The 26,747-nt window shown below is 41.9% G+C and overlaps 1 protein-coding gene and 1 non-coding gene across 3 annotated transcripts; both read right to left on the bottom strand.

The window, feature by feature from the left end:
- Positions 1 to 310: 310 nt before the first annotated feature.
- Positions 311 to 26,747, bottom strand: LOC106971296 (placenta-specific gene 8 protein-like). 2 transcript variants are annotated; one of them, XM_015068113.3, is made up of 5 exons: positions 26,612 to 26,747; positions 8,846 to 8,974; positions 6,928 to 7,052; positions 2,205 to 2,326; positions 311 to 519 (listed from the first exon to the last, which is right to left on the bottom strand). In XM_015068113.3, exons 1-4 carry the CDS (start codon positions 26,694 to 26,696, stop codon positions 2,222 to 2,224), a joined length of 444 nt encoding a protein of 147 aa, XP_014923599.2. In that variant the 5' UTR covers positions 26,697 to 26,747; the 3' UTR covers positions 311 to 519; positions 2,205 to 2,221. The 2 variants fall into 2 exon arrangements, with proteins under 2 accessions (XP_014923599.2, XP_053073149.1); XM_053217174.1 differs by lacking the exon at positions 26,612 to 26,747 and adding an exon at positions 24,261 to 24,356 and having other exon boundaries at positions 8,846 to 8,970.
- Positions 14,306 to 14,438, bottom strand: LOC113600966 (small nucleolar RNA SNORA18). Its single transcript, XR_003422091.1, has one exon. It is a non-coding gene; the product is annotated as a small nucleolar RNA SNORA18 (small nucleolar RNA).

The raw sequence follows: 26,747 nt of genomic DNA, 5'->3' as shown, positions 1-26,747 counted from the left end.
TGGAGACTCACATCAGGCTCTGCACTGGGCATGGTGCCTGCTTGGGATTCTCTCTCTCCTCTTTCTCTGCCCCTCCCCCACTCATTCCCCCCCCCCCCCGCCAAAATAAATAAAAATAAACATTTAAAAAAAGAATCTTTATGTGTCAACTATACTTAAAAAAAAGCCTTTCAAAATTAAAAAAAGAAAGGAAAAAAAAAGACTCTCCATGTACCCATCATTCAACTTTAACATTTTAACAAACTTGGTTTCATTTTTTTAAAAAATCATATTGAATTTTTCATGAAGTTAGATTTAAAGACACAAGAAATGTGGAGGATGTTCATTTTTTAATAGCAGTCATTTTAGAGAACAGCATGGGAAATATACTTCTTTTGGAATAAACTGGAAATTAAAAAGGTCTTGAAGCCATTGGAAGCCATATGATTAGTTGAATTAGTTTCTAAGATTTGGGGTGAGATAGCACAGCAGGTGCAGTGTGTTATTCCAGCATTTCTTTCACCACATTGTGAATATGACCTGTAGAAATCAGGAAAAAAAAAAAGGAAAGAAAAGAAAAGAGAATGAATGAACAAATCAGGACTTATCAGTTTCTTTCTTTATATTATCTTGTTCCAAAAATCGAAACTTCTGTTCCACCCCAACCCTACTGCCAAATTGCTACATATTTAAAATTTACATCAAATCATGGTCCCTGGTTCAGTACAATCTATTAGAAAGAATCACAATCACCAGTTAAGAGTCACATGAATCTCCTAGGTGAGGGCCTCATTATGCTTCCTTGCTTGAAAGTTGCATTGACTTATTCTTCCACAATATTTATTGTGTCTACTGAGTGTCAGGCACTGTCGCTAGGTGGTTGAGGGAACCAATAGAATACTCTGTAGATTGCCAGAGTTAATTTCTGTTATCAAATGTCAATGAATCATCAACCATGCCAAGTTAAGAGTCTCCAAAGGGCAGAGAACACTAAACAATCTTTTTCATTGACCGGATGACTATACCAGTAAACTGTCACATCCTCCTTCCCTTAGGGCTACTTTGGCATCAGGTTCTGAGTCAAGTTATTAACACAGGCCTTTTAACAAACGTCACTGCTTGGAAAGAGAGATAATAGTCAATTCTCAGCAGGTAGAGTAAAGGAGGAAGAGGGATGATAAGAAAACTCCCCATCTTGACTCTGCATTTCAGTCATTGAGGGTTGAAAGCAATTGGGAGACAAATGCTCGGATACTAAAATGGTATGAAAATGCAACATGAAATGAACTAAAATGCTCATGGAGAGGACATTGTTTTGTGGAGCATGTGGCAAAATAACTAAAAAAGGACAGATTGGGCCAGTGACAACTTATTATGCACATGAATGTACCATCCTAATCAAACATTCTCAAAGGCCTCTTGGGAGATAGGATTTTATAGATAATAGCCATTTCCACGTGAAAACTAAACATTAATTGCAAATTCCACGGGGACTGGCAATAAGAGATTGAAAGACAGGACAAGTAAACTATTACCTGCTTGCCTGAGAGAAACAGGAACTCAGAAGATTAAAAATGTGAGTAGGGGAGCTTAGGAAACCAGGTAAATGAGCAGCTACCCAATTTTGATAACATAGTCACGAAAAAGTCAGTAACTCTTCTTCATAGTGGGGGCTTTGGGAATTTGGCATAACTGGGTGAATTGTCCACACTTATAGAGACTAAAAACTAGCTTCCCATCACTTTGGAGGAAGGATTGTTATATTAACATTCTGATGTCATCAAGAACACAGAACTAGGCACATTACGCAGTCACGTTTAGTATAACACCTCAACTGGTTACTGTTAGTAACAGTAGATCTAGGAACCATACTTAGGGAAATGAAGGTCTGGTCGCATACATATCTCTACTACCTTAAGGTCATGGTCTAGTTAAGATATACATGGTTGATATGTGGCATGCTCACTTGGTGCATCACACAGCCACCCCTCCTGTGGCAGACAACCTAAAAAATCCCAGAATTCGTTGTTATCCTATCAGATTTAGTCCTGTCAAACCATGGAAGCTGACTACCGACTGTTGGTGTGGCCTGGCAATTAAAAATCATTTGTCCCCCATTTTGTAAGGTATGTTTCATGTGTTTGTGAGAGAAGACCAAGGAAATAAAAGATGTTATTGAGAATTTGTTTTGTTACTCCTAAATCAAAGAATTCCCAACAACTTACCAAGTTGTAAGCCCTTTTTAGAAAGCATTCATTGCTTTTCTTTTCTCAATATCTCGCTTGAGTTGGCAAAGGGTGCAATGAGGGAAACATCCCAGCCATAGGAAATCACTGCAAATAGATCCCTGTGGAAAAACAAACAGTGGGTCAACATATATCCCATAAATACATTCACACAATTCCTTGCATTTGTATAGTTTTTCAAAACTCTTTAAAAGGTACATTGGGGGCATCTGGGTGGCTCAGTTGGTTAAGTGTCTGACTCTTAATTTCAGCTCAGGTCATGATCTCATGGTTCTTGGGTTTGAGTCCCGTGTTGGGCTCTGAGCTGAGCATGAAGCCTGCTTGGGATTCTCTCTCTCTCTCTCTCTCTCTCTCTCTCTCTCTCTCTTTCTTTCTGACCCTCCCCTGCTTTTGCTCTCTGTCTCAAAATCAATAAAATAAACATTTAAAAAAGGTACATTGTATGTTACTGCTTTATCATGAGAATTCTGTGACATTATCCTTATTTTTCTGATGACCAAGTGAAGCTAAATGACTTGTTCAGATCACATAACAAATTGGTGGCAGCTCTTGGTCTTTCTTTTTTCAAGCCAGTGCCCTTGTGACACTATGTCAAATGATCTGCAGTTTACAACTATAGCCCGAGTCCTCTGTCATCTCTTCTAAAATGCTTCCCTTTAAAGCCGATTGTGAAATGCACAAATTTTCTGTAGCTTGCAAGTAGTGCCAGCCCAGGCCCCACACTGCATCCCTCTAGCCAATTTCGTTGACCTCTCTCAAGTTCTGCAAAGGGGGGGTGTTAGGAGAAAAGGAGATACACAAATTATTGGGAAAAGAAGAAAGTAATGAATATTGTTTGGCAAACCATGGTATGGAGTACTTTGCAAGGATTTGGGGGCCTTCTCAATGGAAGGGTCCAGTTGGGTCCTCAATGACCTTCTGGGAGACATGCCCTTGAAAGGACTCCTATTCTGGTGCAGGAGACACTGGGTGAACAATTCCAACATTCACATGTTCTATGACCTTAAGCCTTTCTCATTTTCTCATCTATATGGTTTCCATATCTATAAAGGGAGGTAACAATTCCTGTACCACAGGAGTTTGCAAGTAGTAAATGAGTAAATATACATCAAAATAATATCCTAGCAAGTAGTAGTACAATCAGTGGTTGTTTCTTTCTTTTCTTCCTCCTTCTCTCTTATGCCCTGGCCAAAGGGATGCTTTCTTGACTGTGTCCATGAAGTGGGGGGGGGGGGGGGGGGGGGCGGTGCGCAGATCAGAGAGGCTGCATTGTACCAGCCCCATAAAAGTTTGCATGGATATGAAAGAGAAACAAAGCAGAGAGCCTGAATGATACAAATCAGTCCAGGGAATTATTTTTAGGTCTGTTCTAAGGAGGAAATAGAGATACACTGTCTATAAATATATTGCTTCATTGTACATCGAGGAACCATACCTTATCCTAGAATCCTAGAACTAGGAATCATCTTGCACAACTTCCTCATGACAGATGAGAAAATTGATGCCACCAAATGACTTAGCAGAGAGCCAAGCAGTTTGCTATATGTTGAGTGTTTCCTAACCCCTTATCTCCAGGATCCAGCTAAGTTCCCCTTCCTATATTCCATGTTGAGGTTTTGGGTTGCTTTGAGAATCTTACCCTCACACCATATACATAAGTACATATGAATGACACTTTGCATGCAATTCAGGAAGTTCAAGGTCAGGGCACAAAATTAAGAACCTCTGTGTGTTATGCTGCCTTAAGAATAGCATGAATGAGAGCAGCCTCACTTGCAGCTGCTGAGCAAGTCAGGCAGCTGAGCAAGCACGCAGGAGAAATGAGTCAGGCTCTGAACACACCTCTGCCCTGTGAAACAGCTGAGAGATTCTCGAAGAAAAGAACAGAAGTAAAAGTAGTTGTTTACCAAGCACTTATTTAAAAAAATTTTTTTAATGTTTATTATTACTTTAAAAAAAAATTTTTTTTAACGTTTACTTATTTTTGAGACAGAGAGAGACAGAGCATGAACGGGGGAGGGTCAGAGAGAGAGGGAGACACAGAATCTGAAACAGGCTCCAGGCTCTGAGCCGTCAGCCCAGAGCCAGACGCGGGGCTCGAACTCAACTGTGAGATCATGACCTGAGCCGAAGTTGAACGCTTAACCGACTGAGCCACTCAGGCGCCCCAATGTTTATTATTTTTGAGAGAGAGACAGAGACACAGAGAGAGCAAGCAGGGCAGAGGCAGAGAGAGGGAGACACAGAATCTGAAGCAGGCTCCAGGCTCTGAGCTCTCAGCACAGAGCCCAACACGGGGTTCAAACTCACAGACCGCGAGATCATCTGTAGCGGGCCGCCCAAACTACTGAGCCACCCGGTCGCCCCTACTGAGCACTTATTAATTGCCAGATCCTGTGCTATAGATAGTATATACATTGTCCATACATTATTTCACATGACTCTTACTACACCACCAAGGGGAGGTATCATTATGACCATTCAATCAGTGAGGGGGCTGAGGCGTAGGGAGATTAAGAACTTGCTCCCGTTTCTATGGGAGCAGTGATTGGGGCAGAGGCTAAGTGTTCAGGAAAAAAATCCATCATGTCACTTCTTTGTTTAAAACATTTCAATGGCTTCTCTGCTCACTCAGAGTAACAGCTAAAGTTCTTATAATGGTCTTCAAGGCCCTAGAAGTTCTAACTCTTGCTCTGATGTCATCTTTTTCTATGACATCCTACCCTCACCCCCTCACTCTCTTTATACCTACCTCCCTAGCCTCTTGCAGTTTCTGGAACATTCCAGATAAACTCTACTTTAAAAGTCTTTGGTGGTGCCCTTCCTCCCTCTGCCTGGCTGAAGACCCCCAGGTGGGTCAACTTCTCATCCTTTTAGGTCTTTACTTTTGTACCAAGGCCTTCCCTGATAACCATACTTAAAATTAGAACTCCCTTTCTAAAAATGTGGATGAGTATTGAATTGTGTTGAATGCTTTTTTCGGCATCAGTTGAGATGATCATATGGCTTTTCTTTTTGAATCTATAAACAGAGTATTCTGATACTGAACCATCTTTGCCTTCCTGGGATAAACCTTGTTTAGATGAAAATACATTTTATAATGCTGAAAATAAAATAAAATTAGAATGCTTCAACACTCTTTATTCCTCATCTTGGCTTTATTTTTTCTGTACCGCTCATCAGCACCCTATAAAGTGTTTACTTAGTTACACTGTGGCCATCTTCTCCTATTAGAATGTAAGCTCTGCCATTGACAGCCATCATAGTAACAATTGATCCAGGCGAGAATCGTCAATGGCTATTATTCCTTGTGGGCGAAGGTTTGATGAGGAATAAAATATTTATATCTCTCACCAAGGTGCTTACACATTATAGAGGGGAAAAAGGCAACATTACCGTCGAGAATCCTAGCAGATGCTATATCTTAACTAAGTAATCAAATTAAACAACCATAATGGGATACACCGATGTCATGTGCCTCTTGACATGAAGCACAGCACATATTGGGTCAGTTCTGTGGAGGTTCTGCCAAAGTGTAAAACCTGTCTAACCGTGAAGACAAATTTGACACACCAAATTGAGGGGTAGTGTACAAAATAACTGATCTGTACTTGGGAGGAAAAAAAGACAGGGAAAGAGTGAGAAACTATTCCCTATTGTAGGAGACTAACTAGGAATGACAGGTGAACAAATGTGTGATTCCAGATTGATTTTCTTCTCATCCAAAGAATGTTAATTGGGTTAATTGGTTAAGTTTAAATAAGATCCACATATTAGCTGATAGTGTTGTATCAGTGTTAAATTCCTGATTTTGATCATTATGTTATGGTTATATAAATGAACGTCCTTGCTATCAAGAAATACATGCTGTAACAGAGGTAATAGGACATCAAGTTTATAATTTCCTCTCAATGTTTTGGAAAAAATAAAACAGAATGGACAGAGAGGTAGAGGAAAGAATAAATAAAGCAAAGGTGGCAAGATTTTAGTATTTGGGGAATGTGGGTGAAGGGTATTCAGGAATTCTTTGTATTATTTCTTTTTTGTTGTTGTATTATTTCTGCAACTTTTCTTTAAGTCTGAAACTATGTGCAAATAAAGCTCTCAAAAACATAAGAAGAAAAAGGATGTAAGCTACACGCAGACAGGGCTTTTGATGTGCTTTGTTCACTGAGGTGTCTCTAGCTTCTGGAATCGGCATGTCCCATGTACGGAATAAATCCCTGTTGAATGAATGAATACGATAGGACTTAGCCAGGGTCCAGATGCTCAATAATCACTTTTGAATGAATGAACACTGGCTTAGAAGGCAGATGTGCCAGATGTGAAGGGATCCACTACACCCCCATTTCTCCCCACGGCTTTCTAACTGTGGCTCAGCCTGCAGATTTGTAGGGTCCTATGTCTGACTCTGAGTAAAGCCAGGAGAGGCTAAGGGCCCTCCGTTCCTCACCTACTCACCTCCAGCAACTGTTTCAGGGACATACCTACTGGAACAATTTAAGATTGTGGTACTAATTTGTTCCATGGTGTCCGTGGCAGCACAGCCCCTGGTAATCACTTGACACATTTAGGACAGGAGTGGAGAAAAGACCAGGGCCAAGCCATGAAGGCAAGGTGGGCAATCACACAGTTGTGGTCAGACTGAAGGGAGCCCTCTGGTATCTGGGCTCACGCCTCACTGTGCACACGGGTGACTTACCGGGATGCCATATCGCGTCCGATACAAGGTCCTCATGGCGACACTCGCTCCGCACAGACAGCATTCGTTCATGTCAGAGGCGATCTGACAGGAAAGGCATAGGGGAAAGAAGGTCCCACAGAGGCCTGGGTGCGGGGAGGAAGGGGGGGAAGCCACATAGAAGAGTTAGTGAAAGTCACCATGCTTTCAATGAAATCACACCTCTTTCAAAAAGATGTTGGCTCAGGAAATGACTTTAATGGGGACTCAGAGGAAACAATGTTGTCACCTGGCTCTCAGTGTCTTGCTTCTAGAACCGGCTATCCAGGAACTGGGGATAATTTGTGAGTCATTATTACCGGGTCAGATTTAATTGCAAAAGCTCCTGCCTTGCCAGTCTGAGATTGTTCCCATTATCTTTCTTCCCTGCCCTTGTTACATTCGGGTCACGCTTGCAGAGGAAGTTTGTGGCGTCAGGATGTCTGAGAAGCCGTGGAAAAACCATGGGAGGGTGTTTAGGGGCAGAAAACACTGAGTAAAGAAATCATTACAAAGAGCAGAAATAGTTTCTAGGTGGTCATTCAGGCAAAAGGAGGGCACTGTCCTCATCATGTGGATGGAAGCAAGCAGGAATTAAGGGATATGTGTATTGGTAGTTTAAAAAGTTGAGCGCAATTTCACTGTAAAGAGTCTCTGTACGGCAGAGAAAGGGCTTAAGAAAATAGAAACAGGGGGACCTGGGTGGCTCAGTCGGTTAAGCGGCCAACTTCAGCTCAGGTCATGATCTCGCTAGTGAATTCGAGCCCTGCGTCGGGCTCTGTGCTGACAGCTCAGAGCCTGGAGCCTGTTTCAGATTCTGTGCCTCCCTCTCTGTCTGACCCTCCCCCCTTCATGCTCTGTCTCTCTCTGTCTCAAAAATAAATAAATGTTTAAAAAAAGAAAAAAGAAAAAAAAAGAAAATAGAAACAAACAGGAAACTGTTCTCAAATATGCTTTGAGTAAAAATCTGTTTTGAAAAGTTCTGGGGTGGAGTTCTGGTATGATAAGAGAGTCTGTGGTTTCTTGATTGATTGTTTTTAAGCAAAAGGCTATCTCCAAAGAACCTGGTGGAACTTCCATCACATACAAAAAAAGGAGGCTATTTCTCACACACAATGGAAAGATGAGCCCCACAGAGGATGTCTGCAACCCATATGGCATGAGACTCTGAAATAAGAAAAGGTGTCTCATACAAAGAGTGTGTTTTGTTGTAGAAAACAATTAGATTTCAGTAAAGCTAAAAACCCGCAAGGCTTCCTGAAATGGAACAATGACAAGAGTCGCAAGAACATCACTGAAAGCTGGGAAACACGGGACGGCATTGTAGGTAAAGGGAGAAGTAAATAGAAGACAAACCAGACTGATATGTCAAGAACATGGTGATACTAAGAGGTGGAAAATTGCAAAAGGTGATCGATCTAAGCAAGGATCACAAACTCAAGGTCGCACAGCTAAAATGAGTGAAATAGATTGAGACAAAAAACACAGAATAGACAATGGTGGACATAAATACATATGGCAAACTAGAATGAGAATCTCTTTCAGTGGGATTAGCTCATGCTAAGCAGCAGCAGACCCCCACCATGTGTGCTGAAGGCTCATCTCTCCATATTTTCCAATTTCCAAGAGAAGCTGGAAATCTACATTGGGAGGCCAGGTTTTTATGTGAAATCTGATTTTATATGTTTCCTAGTATTTTTAAAGTAATGCACGAAGAGAGGTCATTGTGTACAGGACAAACAAAATATCTGGCGGCTAAATCCACCCACGGGCTTGCAGCTTGTGACTTCTGAGTTGGACCATAAAGCAGGAGCTCAATGGCAGGATGAGTAGATGAGTTTTATTAAGTCAGGAACCTGCATTATGGGAACCGAGGAGGAACAATAACACGTGTACTTACAAATCCCCAGGTCATCACAGCAGTCAAATACGCCAGATTGCCAGTCACTATGCATCACACCCCCGGTCCCATATCCTGGCTGTGAAACAACGGGATTCATTTTTAAGGCTAAGTTCCGAAGGGCACTGCCTGTGAAAACAAACCCAAAAAAGTATTAAACGCCTGCCTGTATTGGTTGGATATCACGCAGATTCCAGTTGAGAAGACATTTCATCACATTTCTCCTAATTAGGGGTGGCCACACTCAACTGACTTAATAAGACATTTCCAGATATTGTCGATACTAGGCAATTAGAAACATCAAGGAGATGGGGTGAGGGCTCCTTTCACAGGTTTTCTGGGGGGGTTTGTAGCCCCTTTCTCTGATATTTTTCTCTTTTTATTGGCAAGAGGGTTTTTTTCTTCTTTTTTCAAGACAACCATCCTGAATAATATCTATTTTGCGTATGAGGTGTTTTATTTAATTGTAATTCTAATAACTTTTACAAAGCTATTGCACAGAGGGGCGACTGGGTGGCTCAGTCGGTTAAGCGTCCGACTTCGGCTCAGGTCATGATCTCACAGTTTGTGGGTTTAAGCCCCGTGTCGGGCTCTATGCTGATAGCTCAGAACCTGGAGCCTGCTTCGGATTCTGTGTCTCCCTCTCTCTGTGCGCCCCACACCCCATACTCTGTCTCTGTCTCTGTCTCTCTCTCTCAAAAATAAATAAAAAAAACATAAAAAGAATCCAAAGCTATTGCACAGACATTATCTCAGTTTCTCCTTAAGAGAACTTTGTGAGATAGAGTTCTTTACTTCTCCAAAATATTGCCATCACACAGATGCTTCTAGCTAATGTCAGCCCTCATTGCGTAATTACTAGTGGTGTCCTGATAGCTAACAGATGTCTTAGGTTACTTAAAAAAAACGATTAATTTTTTTAAATGTTTATTCTTGAGAGAGAGAGAGAGAGAGAGAGAGAGAGAGAGAGAGAGAGAATGAATGGGGGAGGGGCAGAGAGAGAGAGAGAGGGAGACACAGTATCTGAAGCAGGCTCCAGGCTCTGAGCTGTCAGCACACAGCCTGACGTGGGGCTCAAACCCATGAACTGTGAGATCATGACCTGAGCCAAAGTCGGCCGCTATCTCAACTGAGCTACCCAGGCACCCCAAAAAATGATTAATTTTTTTTGTGTGAAATCGTCAGTCCAGAATCTGAAAAAAAAGGGTGAGGGGGGTGGTGCTTCAAGCTTCCACAGAAAAATGCAATAATTGAAAAACCACTGAGGAATAGTGTCCCTTGAACAAAGTGGTACCTATACTTTTCAGATTTCATCAAGTGATCAAGTGAAGTCTCCTGAGCTTTAACCAGTCAGAACTCCCAAGGGAGAGAATGTGTTTGGTTTCACAACGACTAATGTTAAAGCTTTCTTCTTTACTACTTCATATCTAACTATATGCAGTGCTCTGTAGCCTTGGCCCCTGTTCACCTGCAACGTTTCCCTTAACCAGGTGCAAGGCCCCGTTATCTGTCCACCTGTTCCTCCATGTTGTCAGGGAAGGCCCCAGTCAAAGATGCTCCCACTTGCAGGGCACCTGGGTAGCTCAGTTGGTTAAGCCTCCAACTTCGGCTGGGGTCACGATCTCACAGCTTGTGATTTGGAGCCCCACATCAGGCTCTGTGCTGACAGCTCAGAGCCTGGAGCCTGCTTCAGATTCTGTGTCTCCCTCTCCCTCTCTCTCTCTGCCCCTCCCCTGCTTGTGCGCGCGCTCTCTCTCTCTCTCAAAAATAAACATTAAAAAAAATAAAGATGCTCCCACCGTGCATCTCAGTCCTGGCTGTGCACTAGGTTCATCCTTAGTGCTTGGCTACAAAACACTTATACTTGATTCTGATTCACTAGCTGGGGGGGACCCTAGGTGAGTAACATTTTAAGAGGCAATTGTGAAGCAGACAGCAATGGAGATCTGATTTACAGGTCTCTCTCAGCCTTTGCCAGTCTTCTCAGCTCTTCCTCTGCCCTGCTCTTTTTCCTGATTGATTTTGTATATGCTGAAATCCATGGCTGTGATCAGTTGATTCCCCCAACAGGTGAGTCCTTATAAAAGTAGTGGAGGTTTTGACTCGGTGATCAGTCGGTTAAGCGTCCAACCTCGGCTCAGGTCATGATCTCTCAGTCTGTGTGTTCAAGCCCCGTGTCGGGCTCTGTGCTGACAGCTCAGAGCCTGGAACCTGCTTTGGATTCTGTGCCTCCCTCTCTCTCTGCTCCTCCCCTGCTCGCTCTGTGTCTCTCTCTCTCTCAAACGTGAACATCAAAAAAAAAAAAATTTAAACAAAAGGTGGGGTGGAGGTTTTATGGAATAATAAAAGCCAAGGCACTTTGGACTGCCTTGGAAAGGTGCCTCTAATATTTATTATCGAGAACCTGCTTTATGACACAAAGGGAAAACCACCAGGTTGAGAAGACTCTATATTTACTGTCAAATCACATTAGGAGCTATGTTGAAACTGCAGGGCTAGATAGATATTTCATTGGGGCCCAAAGGTCTTTCTCCTCTCTGATTATGTAGGAAGATTATGATACCTTTCCTGCCACCATCTAATTAGAGCGGGCACACAGTGTGAGCTCAATCTATTATCCAAGAAATAGTTGCAGAATGTGAATAAATTGTGCAGGTAGTGGGCTGCTCAGTATGGAATGCTATAGATATACTTCTGGCCTCAAGGATGAATTATCCATTACCTTCAAAATATATACTGGAAAAATCATTACAGACAAAATGTACGCATAGCTGTGGCTGCTGCGTGTGTATCATTAAAGAAAGAAGTATACCAATAAGTCTATATTCTTTGTTTTTTTTTGAAAAAATTTTAATGTTTATTTTTGAGAGAGAGAAAGAGAGAGCGTGTGAGCTTGTGAGCGGGGGGAGAGGCAGAGAGAGAGGGAGACACAAAATCCGAAGCAGGCTCCAGGCTCTGAGCTGTCAGCACAGAGCCCAGCACAGGGTTTGAACCTACGAACCGTGAGATCGTGACCTCTGAGCCGGAGTCAGATGCTTAACAGACTGAGCGACCCAGGTGCCCTAACATCTTTAAAATGGGTATAATACCACTTTTCTCATGGTTTGTTGTATTGCAGTCATCTCTAAGACTATGTCAATAGACTATGTCTATTAAGCACTGTGCTTCCTGTATGCCAGTGACCTGACATATGCTCCCCTGTGTCTATTTTAGACTAAACGTTGCTAAGTAGCAAGGATAGTGCATGGGGTCACAGCTCCAGAAGGCTAATGACAGTGTGGTGATAAAGTAAACAATGGGGTAGGAATCTCAAGGTTTGGATTTTATTTTATTTTATTTTTTTAAGTTTATTTATTTATTTGGAGAGAGAGAGAGAGAGAGAGAGCTGGGGGATGGGCAGAGAGAGAGGGAGAGAGAGAGAGAATCCCAAACAGGCTCCACACTGTCAGTGCAGAGCCCGACATGGGGCTGAAACCCATGAACCTCGAGATCAAGATCTGAGCCGAAATCAAGACTTGGACACTCAACTGACTGAGCCACCCAGGCACCCCTAAAGGCTTGGATTTTAGTCATTGCTGGTATTTGGCAGGCTCAAGTAAGATCAAGTTTGAAAACTGCAAACTACCATATACATGAGGGAGAATCTAAAGAGAGTTTCAGTGGCAAGAAAGCAGATGGAAAAAAACCTGAATGTGATATGTTGCCAATATAACAATGGCTGATGTTCGCAAGGAGCATTCTACTTTCCAAAGTGTGTTCATGTTTGATCTCTAGTTAACCCTGATCTCTGTTTAATATTCCCAGCACACTGAAGCACTCAGGGAATAAAGGCTGGTAAGACACTTTCTACTGCAGACATGAAAATGGAGGCAGAGAGGTTACATGCCAGAGCCAAGGAAAGTCAGGATCACTAGTCCAACCTCTTTAATTTATAGATGAGGAAATGAGGTTTGTCTCGAAGATGGAGTGTTGCCCTGCACCCTCTTCCCAGTCTTTCAGGGAAAAGACATGGGGACACCTCACAAGAAATATTATGGAAACCCAAAGATGGGAAGGTGGACCAGACAGCAGGATCCAGTGGTTTCCATCATGGACACTGGCCAGACTCCAGCTCCACAGTCACTAGCTAATGACCTTGGGGGAGTTACTTCCCTTCCATGTGCCTCATTGTCCTGAATCTGTGAAATGGGGATATGCACACTACATAGTAACAAAGCTGTCAGGTGCATTAAATAATATCTGAAAAGCTCTTAGAGTGATGGCTGGCATGGGATAAATTCTTCCTGAGTAGTAGTTACATTAAAGAGAGTACTGGTCCTGGAGGGAAACAAGTAGAATCCCCACACCTTCTTTACACTCTCCTATATATTGTGAGACAAGGGCATTTCTTCTATGAGGCCACAGATGAAAGGGAAAGAAACAGAAAGTCACGTGTCTGCAGTAACAGAGTGGCAGGGCTGGGATTTAAATTCAGTTCTTGGAACTCTAAAGCTTTTATTATTATTTCCACAGACTCTACCAGTCTGGGATTATAATCTTGCCAGCCAAAGCAAACAAGACCTGCTCAGGAAGAAAAGGTAACTTCTACTGCCCATCACTAAAGGTACTCCAAAGTCAGAATCATAATCTTCAAAATAGCCCTTTCATTTATTTTTTATTATTTTTTAGGTTTATTTGTTTATTTTGAGAGAGACAGAGGCAGTGCGAGTGGGGAAGGGGCAGAGAGAGAATCCCAAGCAGGATCCACACTACCAGCGCAGAGCCCGATGAGGAGCTTGAACTCACGAAACCATGAGTGAGATCATGACCTGAGCTAAAACCCAGAGTCGGACACTTAACCGACTGAGCCACCCAGGTGCCCCCAAAATTGTCTTTTAAAAATAACTTCTGGTCAGGGCACCTGGGTGGCTCATTTGGTTGGGCATCTGACTCTTGATTTCGGCGTGGGTCATGATCTCATAGTTCATAGGTTTGAGCCTTGCATTAAGCTCTGTACTGACAGCTCAGAGCCTGCTTGGGATTCTCTCTCTCTCTCTCTCTCTCTCTCTCTCTCTCTCTCTCTCTCCCTCTCTGCCCCTCCCCTGCTCTCTCTCTCTCAAAATAAATAAACAAACATTAAGAAACAAAAAAAAGAACTTTTGTTCAATCCACAGTTGTCACTGTCAGTCCAGAGTTCTTTCGGTTGGGCTTCTTTGACCTTTACTTGAATATGGACATGCTTCACAAATTCTCCATCTGTACTCTTTGGGATCCAGTTTCTTTACTTTAGGGACACGTTTAGGGTCAGAGTAGAGGGATCGGCCTGGTTCTCAATTTCAGACACTCTCTAAACATGAATGAGTTTGAATCATATTCACCCCTACACTATCACACCCCAGAATTGTACAGATTGCTGGGATACACCAATACCAAAGATTTAAACAAGTTGACTATTAGGTCTTTCACATAATTTTAGCAGAGAGATGTCTTGTAGTTCTTTCCCACAGATCTAACACATAGTTCCGTGAATAAGGAAACCACACATGTACTCCACGAGGTGTTTCCAACAATGTAGGTCTGCAGAGAAAAAAGCCCCATCAGGACAGACCTCAACTCTTTCAGTAAACATCTAATTGAAGTGCAATATACATGTAGTCAAGTACAGAGCTCATAAGCATGATTGATGAATTTAACAGTGAACAGTCCTTGTAACCACAGCCTGGTTCAAGAAGAAGGACGTTACCAGCACCACAGAAGCCCTCCGGAACTCTCTTAGGAACTCATACCCCTCTGCCCAGCTTCTACTTTGTCTTTAAACACCAGAGCCTCGTTTTGCCTGCTTTTGAGCCTTACATATATTTAATTATATGCACTATTTATTCTCCTGTGTCTGGCTTCTTTTGCTCAAATTTAAGATTGTGAGATTCAACCATGTCGTGTATAGCAATAATTCACTTATTCTCATTGTCATATAATAAATCATCCTATAGATATGCACAGCTTATTTATCCACGCTACCATTGTATTGTTTCTAGTTTGGACTATTAGAAATGGGATAGCAGTGCTATGAACATTCTTGTACCCATCTTTAGGTGGACCAGGTATGTATTTCAGTTGTGTCTACATCTAGGAGTAGAATTGCTGGGCCCTAGGGTTGGTAGAAAGTATCAAACAGTATGGTGAAGTAGTGGAATTTACACTCCCATCAGTAAAGGATGAGAGTTCTGTTTGCCCCATGTCCTTGGAATACCTGTTGGTATCTTTCATTTTACCCATCTTTCATTTTACCCATAGGCTGCTACAGAAGCTGGGAAGCAGAAGCCTAGGCCTAAGACTCAGAAAAGCAGAAATTACGGTTAAACGATTGAACAGGGTTACCGCATTTAGGAAAATTAATAAAGGGGATTCTGTTAAATTTGAATAAGTAAGACTCAATATTTGAGACATACTTACACTAAAAAGGTTTTCATCCATTAATTGAAATTCACATTTAACCGGGCATTTTGTATTTATTTGGACAGTTGCGAGAATGATTTTGGAATTAGATAATTCCACGGTGGGGGGCAGTTCCTGCCTCCCAGTTTACAGGATTGGGATTGGTGTAAGGGAGGCCAGAACAAAGAGGCTTCCCTAAGGTTGTGCAGGAAGCTGTCTCCCACCCCCCACAGAGTGGGAGAGGCCAAAGGACACTAACAGTGGTCATGATTTATTACTTCTATCTAAATTCTTACAAGAGCATTTCCTCTGGGAATGCAGTTGTTTATTCATGGATAAGGGAAGGAAATGGAAATTTCTTGAGCAGTTTCTACTGCCAGATTTCATGTTAAGCAATCTTAGGTATGTGAGGGGATTCTAGTTTCATAATAATCTTTTCTCCTAATTTGAAACCAAATACTTGGAGCAGTGCAGCCAGGTTCCCAGGTGGGTGAGCTAAAGCTGAAGTCCATGCTCTTCCATTCGACCAAGTCCTATCTTTAGGAAGGAGTCCACTTGATTGGCCCAGGGCATGCATGGGCTCCATTTCTCTCCACCAGTCTCAGCTATGCTCTTGGGATCCGCCAAACTGCTGAATGTCACTTGACTTGAGTTTCCCTAGTCCCCTCATTCCCTCTGTTTCCATCCTGCCTTTCTCCTCTACCTCCTTCCAGCTCTCAGCTTTCTACCAGATCATTCCATGGGTTGTATGCAACCCATTTCTGGAAAAGCAAAGTAAATAACCTCAATTGGGAAAGCCCCTGCTTTGAGACACTTGGAGCTTCTCCAGCACCCAAACAGCCCCCAGCAGGCCTGTTTTTTAGTGCTGGGTCTCATCTGCATCTGGAACCAGTTGTCCCACTCCCCTGCGTCTCAAGCAGAATTATGCAGTGTCTTCATCACATGGGGACTCTGACTTTGCACCTGTTGTATGTAGACCAGAAAATGCCATTCCAAAATATGCCTCTCTGGCATAAGAGTTATTTTTAGTTGATTATTTTGAGAGACAGCACACATAGGAGAAGCTCTGAAAACAAGAAAGTTACCCAATAAGGGAAATTTACATTTATAAGGGAAAATCTCCATTTGTAAGTGTCCCCTTCTCATATCAGGAAGAGAGGGATGATTCTGTACCACAAGGAACTCTTATCAATGGAAAAAGTATGGACTCAAATCTTCATTACAAACCTTAACCTTGTTTACCTGCTCCCCTCCCCAAAATTGGCTTTCCCTACACTTTCTCTCCAGTGCCTTTAGCTGAAAGCTGGTGTGTAAGCCCAAATTCTAAGCCACCTCTGAGAGTTATTCATTTTCCTGCATATTTCCCGTGTACATGAGATATATGCATACTTAACTTCTGTTCTTTCTCTTCTTAATCCGTATTTTGTTTCGGGGGCCTCAGTTGAGAACTTGGAAGCATAGAGGGTAAATTATTTTTCATCTCCTACAAAATCATTTCTGAAATTTTAGCCAAACTATGGAAACTCTCAGTTATAAGGAAATTTAAAAATGATTATGCATCATTGAAAGTATGACCTTTCTGAATTTAAACTAAATAATATCTGGAAACAAAAAGCCTTTGGTCACTGTCTGGGGTGGTGGGGTGACGTGGGGAGGGCATTCTGCACAACTTAGTGAAGCCTCCATGGTAGGCCATAGGTGAGGATATATCCCTTCTGCATATTATAGACTCGGAGTGGGGAAAGGAGGTTTACCAGTATCTGACTTCTCGGTTTCCCTCCCTCCCCAGACACATTCAGATCCTGCTCCTCCAAGGAATCTTCCTCCCTGAGCTTCTCCAGCACCCAGAAACACCACAACAGGCCTGCTGTTAGTCCTGGGTCTGAGTCTGCATCTGGAGTCAGTTATCTGGATCGCCTACAGAACCCTGCATTGTCTGTATCACAGTACAATCCTTGGATGATGTACCACCAATCGCATCATTTCTGAAATGTTAGCCTGAACAACGAAAACTCTGTTATATGTAAAATTAAATATGATTGTGTATAATTGAAGGTATGGCATTTCCTAATTTTAGCTAAATAATGTCTATTTTTAACATTTATTTATTTTGAGAGCGAGAGCGTGAGCAGGGGAGGGGCAGAGAGAGACGGGGAGAAAGAATCCCAAGCAGGCTCTGAACTATCAGTGCAGATCCCAACGTGGGGTTCCACCCCTTTGACCGTGAACTCATGACCTGAGCCAAAAACAAGAGTCAGACACCTAACTGAGCCACCCAGGTGCCCCTAAACTAAATAATTTTTATAACCAAAAAGCCACTCCAAAACATGTTCCCTTTTGTTAAAAATGGTGCTTATGCTTGGTAATCCTTTAAAAATGTTCTTTTTAATGTTTATTTTTGAGAGAGAGAGAGAGAGAGAGACCACGTGAGTGAGCACGAGTGGGGCAGGGGCAGAGACAGAGGGAGACACAGAATCTGAAGCAGGCTGTAGGCTCTGAGCTGTCAGCACAGAGCCCAACATGAGGCTTGAACTCATGAACCGTGAGATCATGACCTGAGCCACCCAGGTGCCCCTCATGCTTGCTTGGTAATCCATAAATGAGGAGCCTCTCAGGAATATTTATTTATTTGATTATGCTTGGGAATTTTCCTGACACCAGGAGAGTCCGTTATCCTCCTTTCATCAAGGAAGTAAAGGTTCTTACTAAAACCTTGAACTGGGGCAAAAGTCAGGGATAAAGAACAGTGATATATTGGAACCTCCCAGGTCTCTGTTGTCATTCTCCCACACTCCTTCTTCGGTGACCTAATTCATTCAGCTTCTTCTCTACTTTTATCTTAAAATTTGTTAATGTGCTCTCAGGCATAAGTGGTTCTAGGGGAAGAATGCCTTTTCATTCCCAAACTGGTCACCTTCAGGAAATGATCCACCCTATTTTTCCAGTCCTTTGATTACCACTTCCTTCCCTTCTCAGGCCACTTTGCACACCACTCTTCAGGAATTCCCTCCGCCCTGTTCCTGCTGTGAGACCCTGCCCCTTGTTTCCCTATTTACCCGTTAAGCTCTCATGTCAAATGCCACCTCCTCCATGAAGCCGTTCCTAATCCTCCAAGTTGGATTTGCCTGTCTTCCTACTCACCCTTGCTCAGCTCTCTCATGATGTGGCACAGAGCCCACTGGACATAGGGGTCAGCACACTGGGCATGAGCCACACTATTGATACTTGGCTGCCTCTAAAAGCCAATAACAGTGTCTCGACTTCCTTCTCCCCAGGGTCATCGGGGAAGCTCTCAGAAGCTATATCAGCTTCAGATATGAGACTCAGATATGTGCAAACTGAACACTTACATTTTTTATTTTGTTTTGTTTTGTTTTTTCATTTGCAGGTTTTCTGAGGGTGAAAGTGGATTCCAGTTATCTGCATCCCCCAAAGACAGTGACTTGCACATAGCCTAGAAAATACTAAGTGTTGGGGTTCAGGATACACCACCCTAAAATATGGCAAGTTGGCATGTTGACTGTATTAAGCCGAAGGAGTTGGAGAAAATGGCAGAGGCTGGAAGGTCATTTGACCTCTTTTTCTCGCCCTTCTTCCCTAAAAGTAGGAGATAAATCTGTCATGGGCAAGGTACCTCCCCAGTACCAGGAACTGCTATTGACGTCTAGTGGAGAGAGGCCAAGGGTACCACTCCCCATTCTTTCTTCCTAATCCTCCATTTAATCCCCCTTTCCTGCCAACAATAAATTATTTGGCCCAATAGTGTCAAGGCTGAGAAACTCTTGATTAATACTCTTATCCTGTTCTTAGGAATATTTGAGCATCTTACAAACTTACAAATATAACAAGATGTAACATGGAAAATGAAGAAATTGGACACAGGGAAAGTAAAGTCTGAAGCAAATTTTGCACATGCTTTAAAATTTCTGTATATTGCTGGACATGGGCTACAAATAAAATTCTGAGTTTCCCATCAGGCAAAGCAAAGAGGGAACACAAACATTTAGGGAACTGACCATGTCTATAAAATAAGAACAGATTGAGACCTAGAGAAATTTCTCATCAAGGTCCTCGAAAAGGAGATGATATATGACATGTGGTGGTCAAAGCCTTTAACAGAATCTCTACAATAAATAGAACAGTGACTTTCATGAACTTATTTCCTAGTATAGGGTTAAAGCACAATGCTGGAGTAGAATCACTGAAAGCAATCTATGAGAAACTAAAATGGTCCCAGAAAACTACTCATCCCCCTGATCATCTGGATGATTCAGGATTAAAAATCAAATTTTGTAGATTGTTCAGAGAAACACTGGATGTATATTCTCAGACAACCCTCCATGAGTATTTTAACCAGCTACGATATGGTAAGAATTGGGCAGCAGTGGGGCTGAATTAAAAGTGTTTGGTGAGAACCAGAGTTCGGATTCCCCATGAAGGTTGCTTATCATGCATAGGAACAGGGATGCAGAAGGGAAGGCATTTAAGGCAAATGTATTGTCATCAAAATTAAATGAGGCAGTCAAGACACACACCTGAATAGAAGGCCACCCTAGTGTAGCACAGACTGAGTTAACAGCCATCCTAGCTCAAAGTGCAAATAAGTTAAAAGCATATTTATGAGAAGCCTGTGTTTTCCTCAGACACCAGTTCTAGGTCTTCCCTGGGGGGGAAGCTGAGAAGTGAAAAATGGCCAACAAAGGCTACATACAACTGACATTTGAAGGATCCATTTAAAAGAAGCATATAGTGTTTTGTTAAGAGGTACTTTTTTTTTCAATATATGAAATTTATTGTCAAATTGGTTTCCATACAACACCCAGTGCTCATCCCAAAAGGTGCCCTCCTCAATACCCATCACCCACCCTCCCCTCCTTCCCACCCCCCATCAACCCTCAGTTTGTTCTCAGTTTTTAAGAGTCTCTTATGCTTTGGCTCTCTCCCACTCTAACCTCTTTTTTTTTTTTTCTTCCCCTCCCCCATGGGTTTCTGTTAAGTTTCTCAGGATCCACATAAGAGTGAAACCATATGGTATCTGTCTTTCTCTGTATGGCTTATTTCACTCAGCATCACACTCTCCAGTTCCATCCACGTTGCTACAAAGGGCCATACTTCACTCTTTCTCATTGCCACGTAGTACTCCATTGTGTATATAAACCACAATTTCTTTATCCATTCATCAGTTGATGGCATTTAGGCTCTTTCCACAATTTGGCCATTGTTGAGAGTGCTGCTATAAACATTGGGGTACAAGTGCCCCTATGCATCAGTACTGCTGTATCCCTTGGGTAAATTCCTAGCAGTGCTACTGCTGGGTCATAGGGTAGGTCTATTTTTAATTTTCTGAGGAAGCTCCACACTAAGAGGTACATCTTTTGCATGTGCTGATGAATTGCATGTGACCATAGGAGTGATCAAAGTCCCAAAGTTGTGTACCATAGAACTGGGAAAATGGTTATGTCAGGTGTTAATGAAACCCACCCACTGTGACAATAAAAGAAGGCAGTAAAACACTCTTGGAGTACAATTTTAGGGAACCAATTTCCTGGTCAGTACTATGGAGATAAAAGAATTGCAACATGGAATCTTAGATAATGTAATGAGTTGACCTTTTAAAAATACCAACCACTTGGCTCCACTCTGATTCTGCGGACCCACTGCCTGGGCAAAGGGGTTAGTGGCCTTGGAACGGATATTTTTAATGTGTCCCAGGTGGCTCCAAGATGTGGGGAGGGTTCCAAATCGTTGTGTTAAAGAAAGTCCATCCGAAATGATGATTTGAGTATTGAAGTAGTGGCACTTAAGTCTTTTGCACAAAAATAAAACACATATTTCCCCCCAATTTCAAATTTCTCCTATCACTTACATTTTTACTGCAGATACCTATAATTATAAAAATGTAGACAAAATAATATGCTCAGTGAAGATACTCTAACAATCACAAAACGATCAAAAGAAAAAAAATCTCTGGTAAATCTACCATACAAAGTTAACCTTACCGAGATTTGTGATGTAATGGCCTTGTATTGAGCCCAGCAAAAACCAATTCATGTATAGGACCATGTTTTAATGAAGATTCTTTTAAATTAAGCGATAAATCCATTTCTCCTACAGTATAGAGAATGTTACTCCCCTTGCTTTCATTAACACTTGGGGAGCAGGTGTTCACCTCTTGTAGACGTGGTATCCAATCATTGTGCTCCAGCTCAGGATTGTTATTCTCTGATTAGCTAAGACCCTTACTATGACTCTTGGGTGTAAAAGAGCAGAGAGGGTCTTTCTTTCTAAGAAACAATTTAGTTGGAGTTTTTCCAGCTCATCGCGCAATTTATTTCAATCTGCATAATTAAAGGTTGAAATACTATTAATTGAGGGGTGCCTGGGTGGCTCAGTCCGTTAAGCATCTGACTTCGGCTCAGGCCATGGTCTCATGGTTCATGAGTTCAAGCCCCACATGGAGCTCTGTACTGATAGTACTGCTTGGGATCCTCTCTCTCCCTCTCTTTCTGCCCCTCCATGACTGGTGCTTTCTCTCTCTCTCAAAATAAATAAATAAACTTGAAAAAAAAATAAATACAATTAACTGACTGAATCAATTTTTGAGTTAACTTTAAAGTCCTAATTCATATGCAAAGACCCTGAAATCCCTCAAAACCAGATTTCTCACTTAGGTAATGGTCTGTTTCCTCAGACTCCTGCCTTGCCTTTATTCTGTTTCTCTCTTCAAGTCTTTCTGGAGCTCTGTCTCCACGAGGAGCTCAGCAAAGAGGAATCCCAAAAGGAGAAGAGGGTATCGCCATCTCCTGGATTTGCAGAGGGCTTGGCTCCCCCATATCTGGTATAGCATATCTGATATCTGGTCATATCCCCAGTATAGCAGCCTTGTAGATGTCTTAGACTTAATAGTTCAGCTAAAAGAACTAGAAGACTTATGAAGCATGCACTCGATTTTAAATCTTGCTGTGACTCATATTTGAATTGGAATTACCTGTCCTTTTTAATTATGTGGGCCTAAGGTCCCTTACCTGGTAAGTCAATACAGCCAGCTAACAGCTGCATCCACTTCAGTACAGAACATTTTGAACAGACTTTAAAAAAAAAATGTGTTTGGTAAACAGTCAACTTTGTTAAATGATTTTAAATTTTATTTTATGGTGGGTGGGTGGAAGAATTCCTCCCTCCACACCCCTATCCCCTATCCCCAATGCTAACTATTCATACTGGTGATGGAAATAAGGCTCAGATAGTTCTGGTCCTTAGCCACAAAGTCAATAATCAAAACTTCCAGATTGTTGAATTTGGATGGTGTCAGTAATCTAAAACTTGAGCAGGACCCATCCAGTACTTGATAAGAAAACAACAAAACCATTGCAAATGCTTTCATTGGTATACATAGGTCTCAAAATTTCAATGAGAATACAGTTACTTGTGGCCATGGAACTCTTAAATGATGGCAAATTTAGTTCAGGGAAGAGGCAGCAGACTATACAAACACTTGATTATAATGGTTTTTTTTTTCAAAAGCCTCCAGATGTACTCTTCCAAAACATTGTCTATGTGCTAAAAGGGTCATCCATTACATCCACATCTGTCTCCATTTTCACTACCCCCAAGTTAAACCCAAGAGAGCATCGGTGCAATGTTAAGTGCAGATTTCTCAGTAAAATTGATGGCCACCCATGGAATGCCTGCTCAGTCCTCTGGGCTTCCTGTACATTTTGCTAACACATCAAGTGCTCCCAAAGTTGGTTACCTACCAGGAGGTAAATGAAGCACATCCTTAGGGCACCAATAAAGCTGGGCCAATAAAGTAAAATAAATGAGAGAAAATTTTAGAAAAATATTTAGCCTCCCTGCTCAAATAAATGTAATCCTTGAGGGAAATAATCATAATGATATTGGACTTCACCCTTATTTACGTATGAGAGGGTGTGGACAGATAGCACATCATATATATTTCAGTGCATTTAAGACATTTAAAGATGTCTGTCTGGCCCTGGATATTTTTAAGGTAAGCTGTTCTCAGGTCCTTCTCCTCTTCTGGAGTCAGAGACATAACTCCACTCAACTTTTTATCCCACCACAGGGCCTGGAGCAGAGCAGACACTCAATGGGTATTTTTTTTTTTTAAACATCTGAATGAAAAATGTATGAATATAGAAATTGTAAGTTTCATACACATAGTTTTAAAGTCTTTAGTCTAGTCATCTAGATGTCAGAAATACCATTTATAACAAATGTGCTTTTCTTAGGGGCTGGATATAAGAGGAAGGGAAAAAAGTTTCTTTTTTCCTTTTCCTCTAAATCATGCCAGTGAGAAAAGCTAATCATTCCCACGACAGGGAAAATACTGAGAGCTGCCTTGGTGTTACTGCTGATAATAACAATGCTACAAATCAGGAAAGGTAACAAGTGGCCAGATCCCAACAATTTCAAAAAAATTGTTTTTTTCCCCAACAAAACAGAGACATTTAGAGTTAATTCTGACAGTAATGATAAACCTCAAAATGATGGAAAGCAGAATCGTGCCTCCTTACTAGCAAAACTAATTCCAACAGCAAATCCTGAAACCAATCATAAGACAAGAAACTTTCTAGAAGCAATTTAAAATATTATGTTTAAACACACGAGTCTTAATGGTAATATGATGATTTCTTCTTTAAGGATAAAGAATATTTTTTTCCTCATACAAATGTATCTTCTAGTAGCACATTTTAAAGAAACAGTCATGATATACCTAGGCTCTTAAGAGTCACTACAGCCAAATTTAATTTAAAAGACAACTGCATATTGCAGACATACGCTTTTTTAAAAAAATTCGATGAGACACATGATAAATACCTACCATTCAATTCTGCCCTGGCTTGTGTTAATTACATGGTAAGAATTTACTAGCTTTATAGTTTCTTATTTTTTAAATAATTTTTTTTCTTTTTAAAGAAGATGGTAAAGAGAAAAGGTTACACAACTGAAATGTATTACTGTGTATCGCAATACTTACCACACTCTGATTAACTACAGAGGACAGCAGCCGGGGTCAAACTGGAGAAGCCTCAGGAACACGACTGCTTTGTTGGCTTCAGCCTTAGGGCTGGAGTCAGCGAGGGAGGGGTTAGGGGTGGGGAAAATTAGGAGGTGGCGACTGCAATCTTGTGGGAATTGTCTCTTTGCCTTGGGGGTCAATGTTCTATTTAAGAAAATACACACTGCATTTAATTTCATTATATTATTTTCTGTGACATTTGCCTGACACCATGGTGAGATTTATTTATGATTAGACAACAACATGTTTTATGAAGATCCAAGGCTTGTTTATTTATTTAGGGTTTCTCTAATTTATTGACTCCCCAAGGCATTTAAGGGGCATGAAATGCATTTAAAAGTAAGCATTGGGCAGCTGGTCTGAGGTCTCAGAAATGCTGAAGAGATATGTAACCTTCCTTCTGGCTGGGTTGTTGGGACTTACATTCCTAGCTAAGGAGCTGGATGAGAATATCTCTTGAAGGGTAGGGGGCAGAGCAGGGATGTGGTCAGTGGCAAGCTGATGCCACCTGTCTGGTGCCAGCGTGGAGCCTGGTTTCTCAAAAGCGAGACCGACGTCCATCTCACAACTTCATAGTGAATGAAGGATGCAGAGGGCCTGAGCAGGGAGGAGAGCAAGAGGAGGGATTTAACTAAAAATCCTAATAGGAAACAGCAGCTCTTTGGAATTGGGCGAGGGAAGGGAAGAGGGAATGATTCACTTAAGGAATCATTAGAGAGGCACATAAATACACAATACTCTATATAAAACCTCAATTGCTTCCAGGTTGCTGACTAAAAATGTGTTAGCTTAGCCAAGGTTAAAATGTCCTTAATTCCTATTGGTGTGACCCTAATGAGTTGTACTTTCTGTCATGGTGTTTGAACATAAAGCTTGAATGACTCACATCACTTACACTGTTTTCTGTTCCCCCAGGTTAGAGGTATGTACAGAGGGAGTTGTTCCTGGAGGCACAAGATAAGTGGGAAAGGGTTCATGAGTGCTCACTTATCTCCGAGGGACATTTGCCTAGACTATTAACATTTCACATGTACCGCTGGGTACACTATCGGTATAAAATGCTATCTTATTTCAGAACCTTACCATGCGAGCAATAGTCATTGCACACATAGGCCACTTGATAAAAAAGATAGGTGATGTCATGCCTGTCCTGGAAGAGCTCACAGCCGGGGAAGGTAGACACACTGCACAGACCATATAGAAAATATCCTTGGCATTTTACAAAGCAAGAGGCCAGCAAGTTCTAGGCCACTGACTATGTGGCTCTTGGGCAGATCTCTTAAAAAAAAAAAAAAAAAAGGTGGTGGTTTATTGAGGACCTGCTATGTGCCAAGCACAGAATTGTTTCATTTTGAGGAATGTGTCAGTTATATATTAGTTGTTTTTATCCTCCTAATAAAGACAAAGAAACAGAGTGCCTTGGCCAAGAGCCCTGGAGCAGATAATCTGGGACTGTGAAACTTGAGCCCAGGCCCACGTTTTGCCACTATTCTTAACTATAAACGGTGGTAAAAGTATTAAGTGTGTTGACTGTGGTGAGCATTAAAGGAGATAATGGGAGGGAAGGATGTGGCCACGGGAAAGGTGTGCATTAGAGAGCTGTGTTTCACTCCTCCCTTGTCATCCCTGCCCTTCCTCACGACTCTACTCCAGTCCCCTAAGTACCCTCTCCTCCACCTGCCTTGGACGTTGCACCTGCCTAGCCCCTCAGCTGGACGCTGAGCCCTTTGGAGAAGGTAGGGCTTTGTCATCAGCATGACTTTACAGTTGGGGCCACACCAGACAAAGGCATGTAATTCAGGATCTCGTGGAATAACATTAAAGTGTTTTTAGAGTTATAGTCTAAGCCAGCCGCTCATGAACAGGAAAAGGAATCTATCTATCAAGTGGAGAAGGATCCAGGTCTGGGGGATTTTGCCCATTTATGCCAATCAAGCAATTAAAAGATGCTCACCAGGTCATCTGTGATTGGGGTGAAATCAACTTCCCAGGACCTATGTTCTAGTCTCTAATACTTTTTACCATTCAGTCAACAAATCCTTATTGAGAATTTATTATACACATCAGGCCTATGTGAAACACTAGGGGACCCAGCAGGAACAGTCAGGTGCCCTGCTGTTGAGATGCCTGTTGGGTTTTATTCTAATAAGGGAGAAAGACAAAAGAAAAACACACGCAAACACAAATAAAACGCAAGGAAACATATAAATGGACAAAAGAGTCACACATTGTTCTAAGGGTCTTAAAGAAAACTGTCAAGGGGCTGAGATTCTCAATAAGGGTGGGGGATAGGAAGAAGGGGGGCTTACCTTGGACGGAGGGGCAGGAAGGGCCTCCCTGAAGCAGAGCCAAAGGAAGAGCAGGAGCTGGTAGTGAGAGGGGTGGGAGGAGCATCTCGGTACAGACAAAAGTCCCAGCCTGAACTCAGCAGATTTTAAGGAACTG

This window comes from Acinonyx jubatus, chromosome B1, assembly GCF_027475565.1.
Source record: "Acinonyx jubatus isolate Ajub_Pintada_27869175 chromosome B1, VMU_Ajub_asm_v1.0, whole genome shotgun sequence".
Lineage (NCBI taxonomy): Eukaryota > Metazoa > Chordata > Mammalia > Carnivora > Felidae > Acinonyx > Acinonyx jubatus.
The sequence above is the reverse complement of the archived record's forward strand: the minus strand, read 5'-3'. Positions and strand labels throughout refer to the sequence as shown.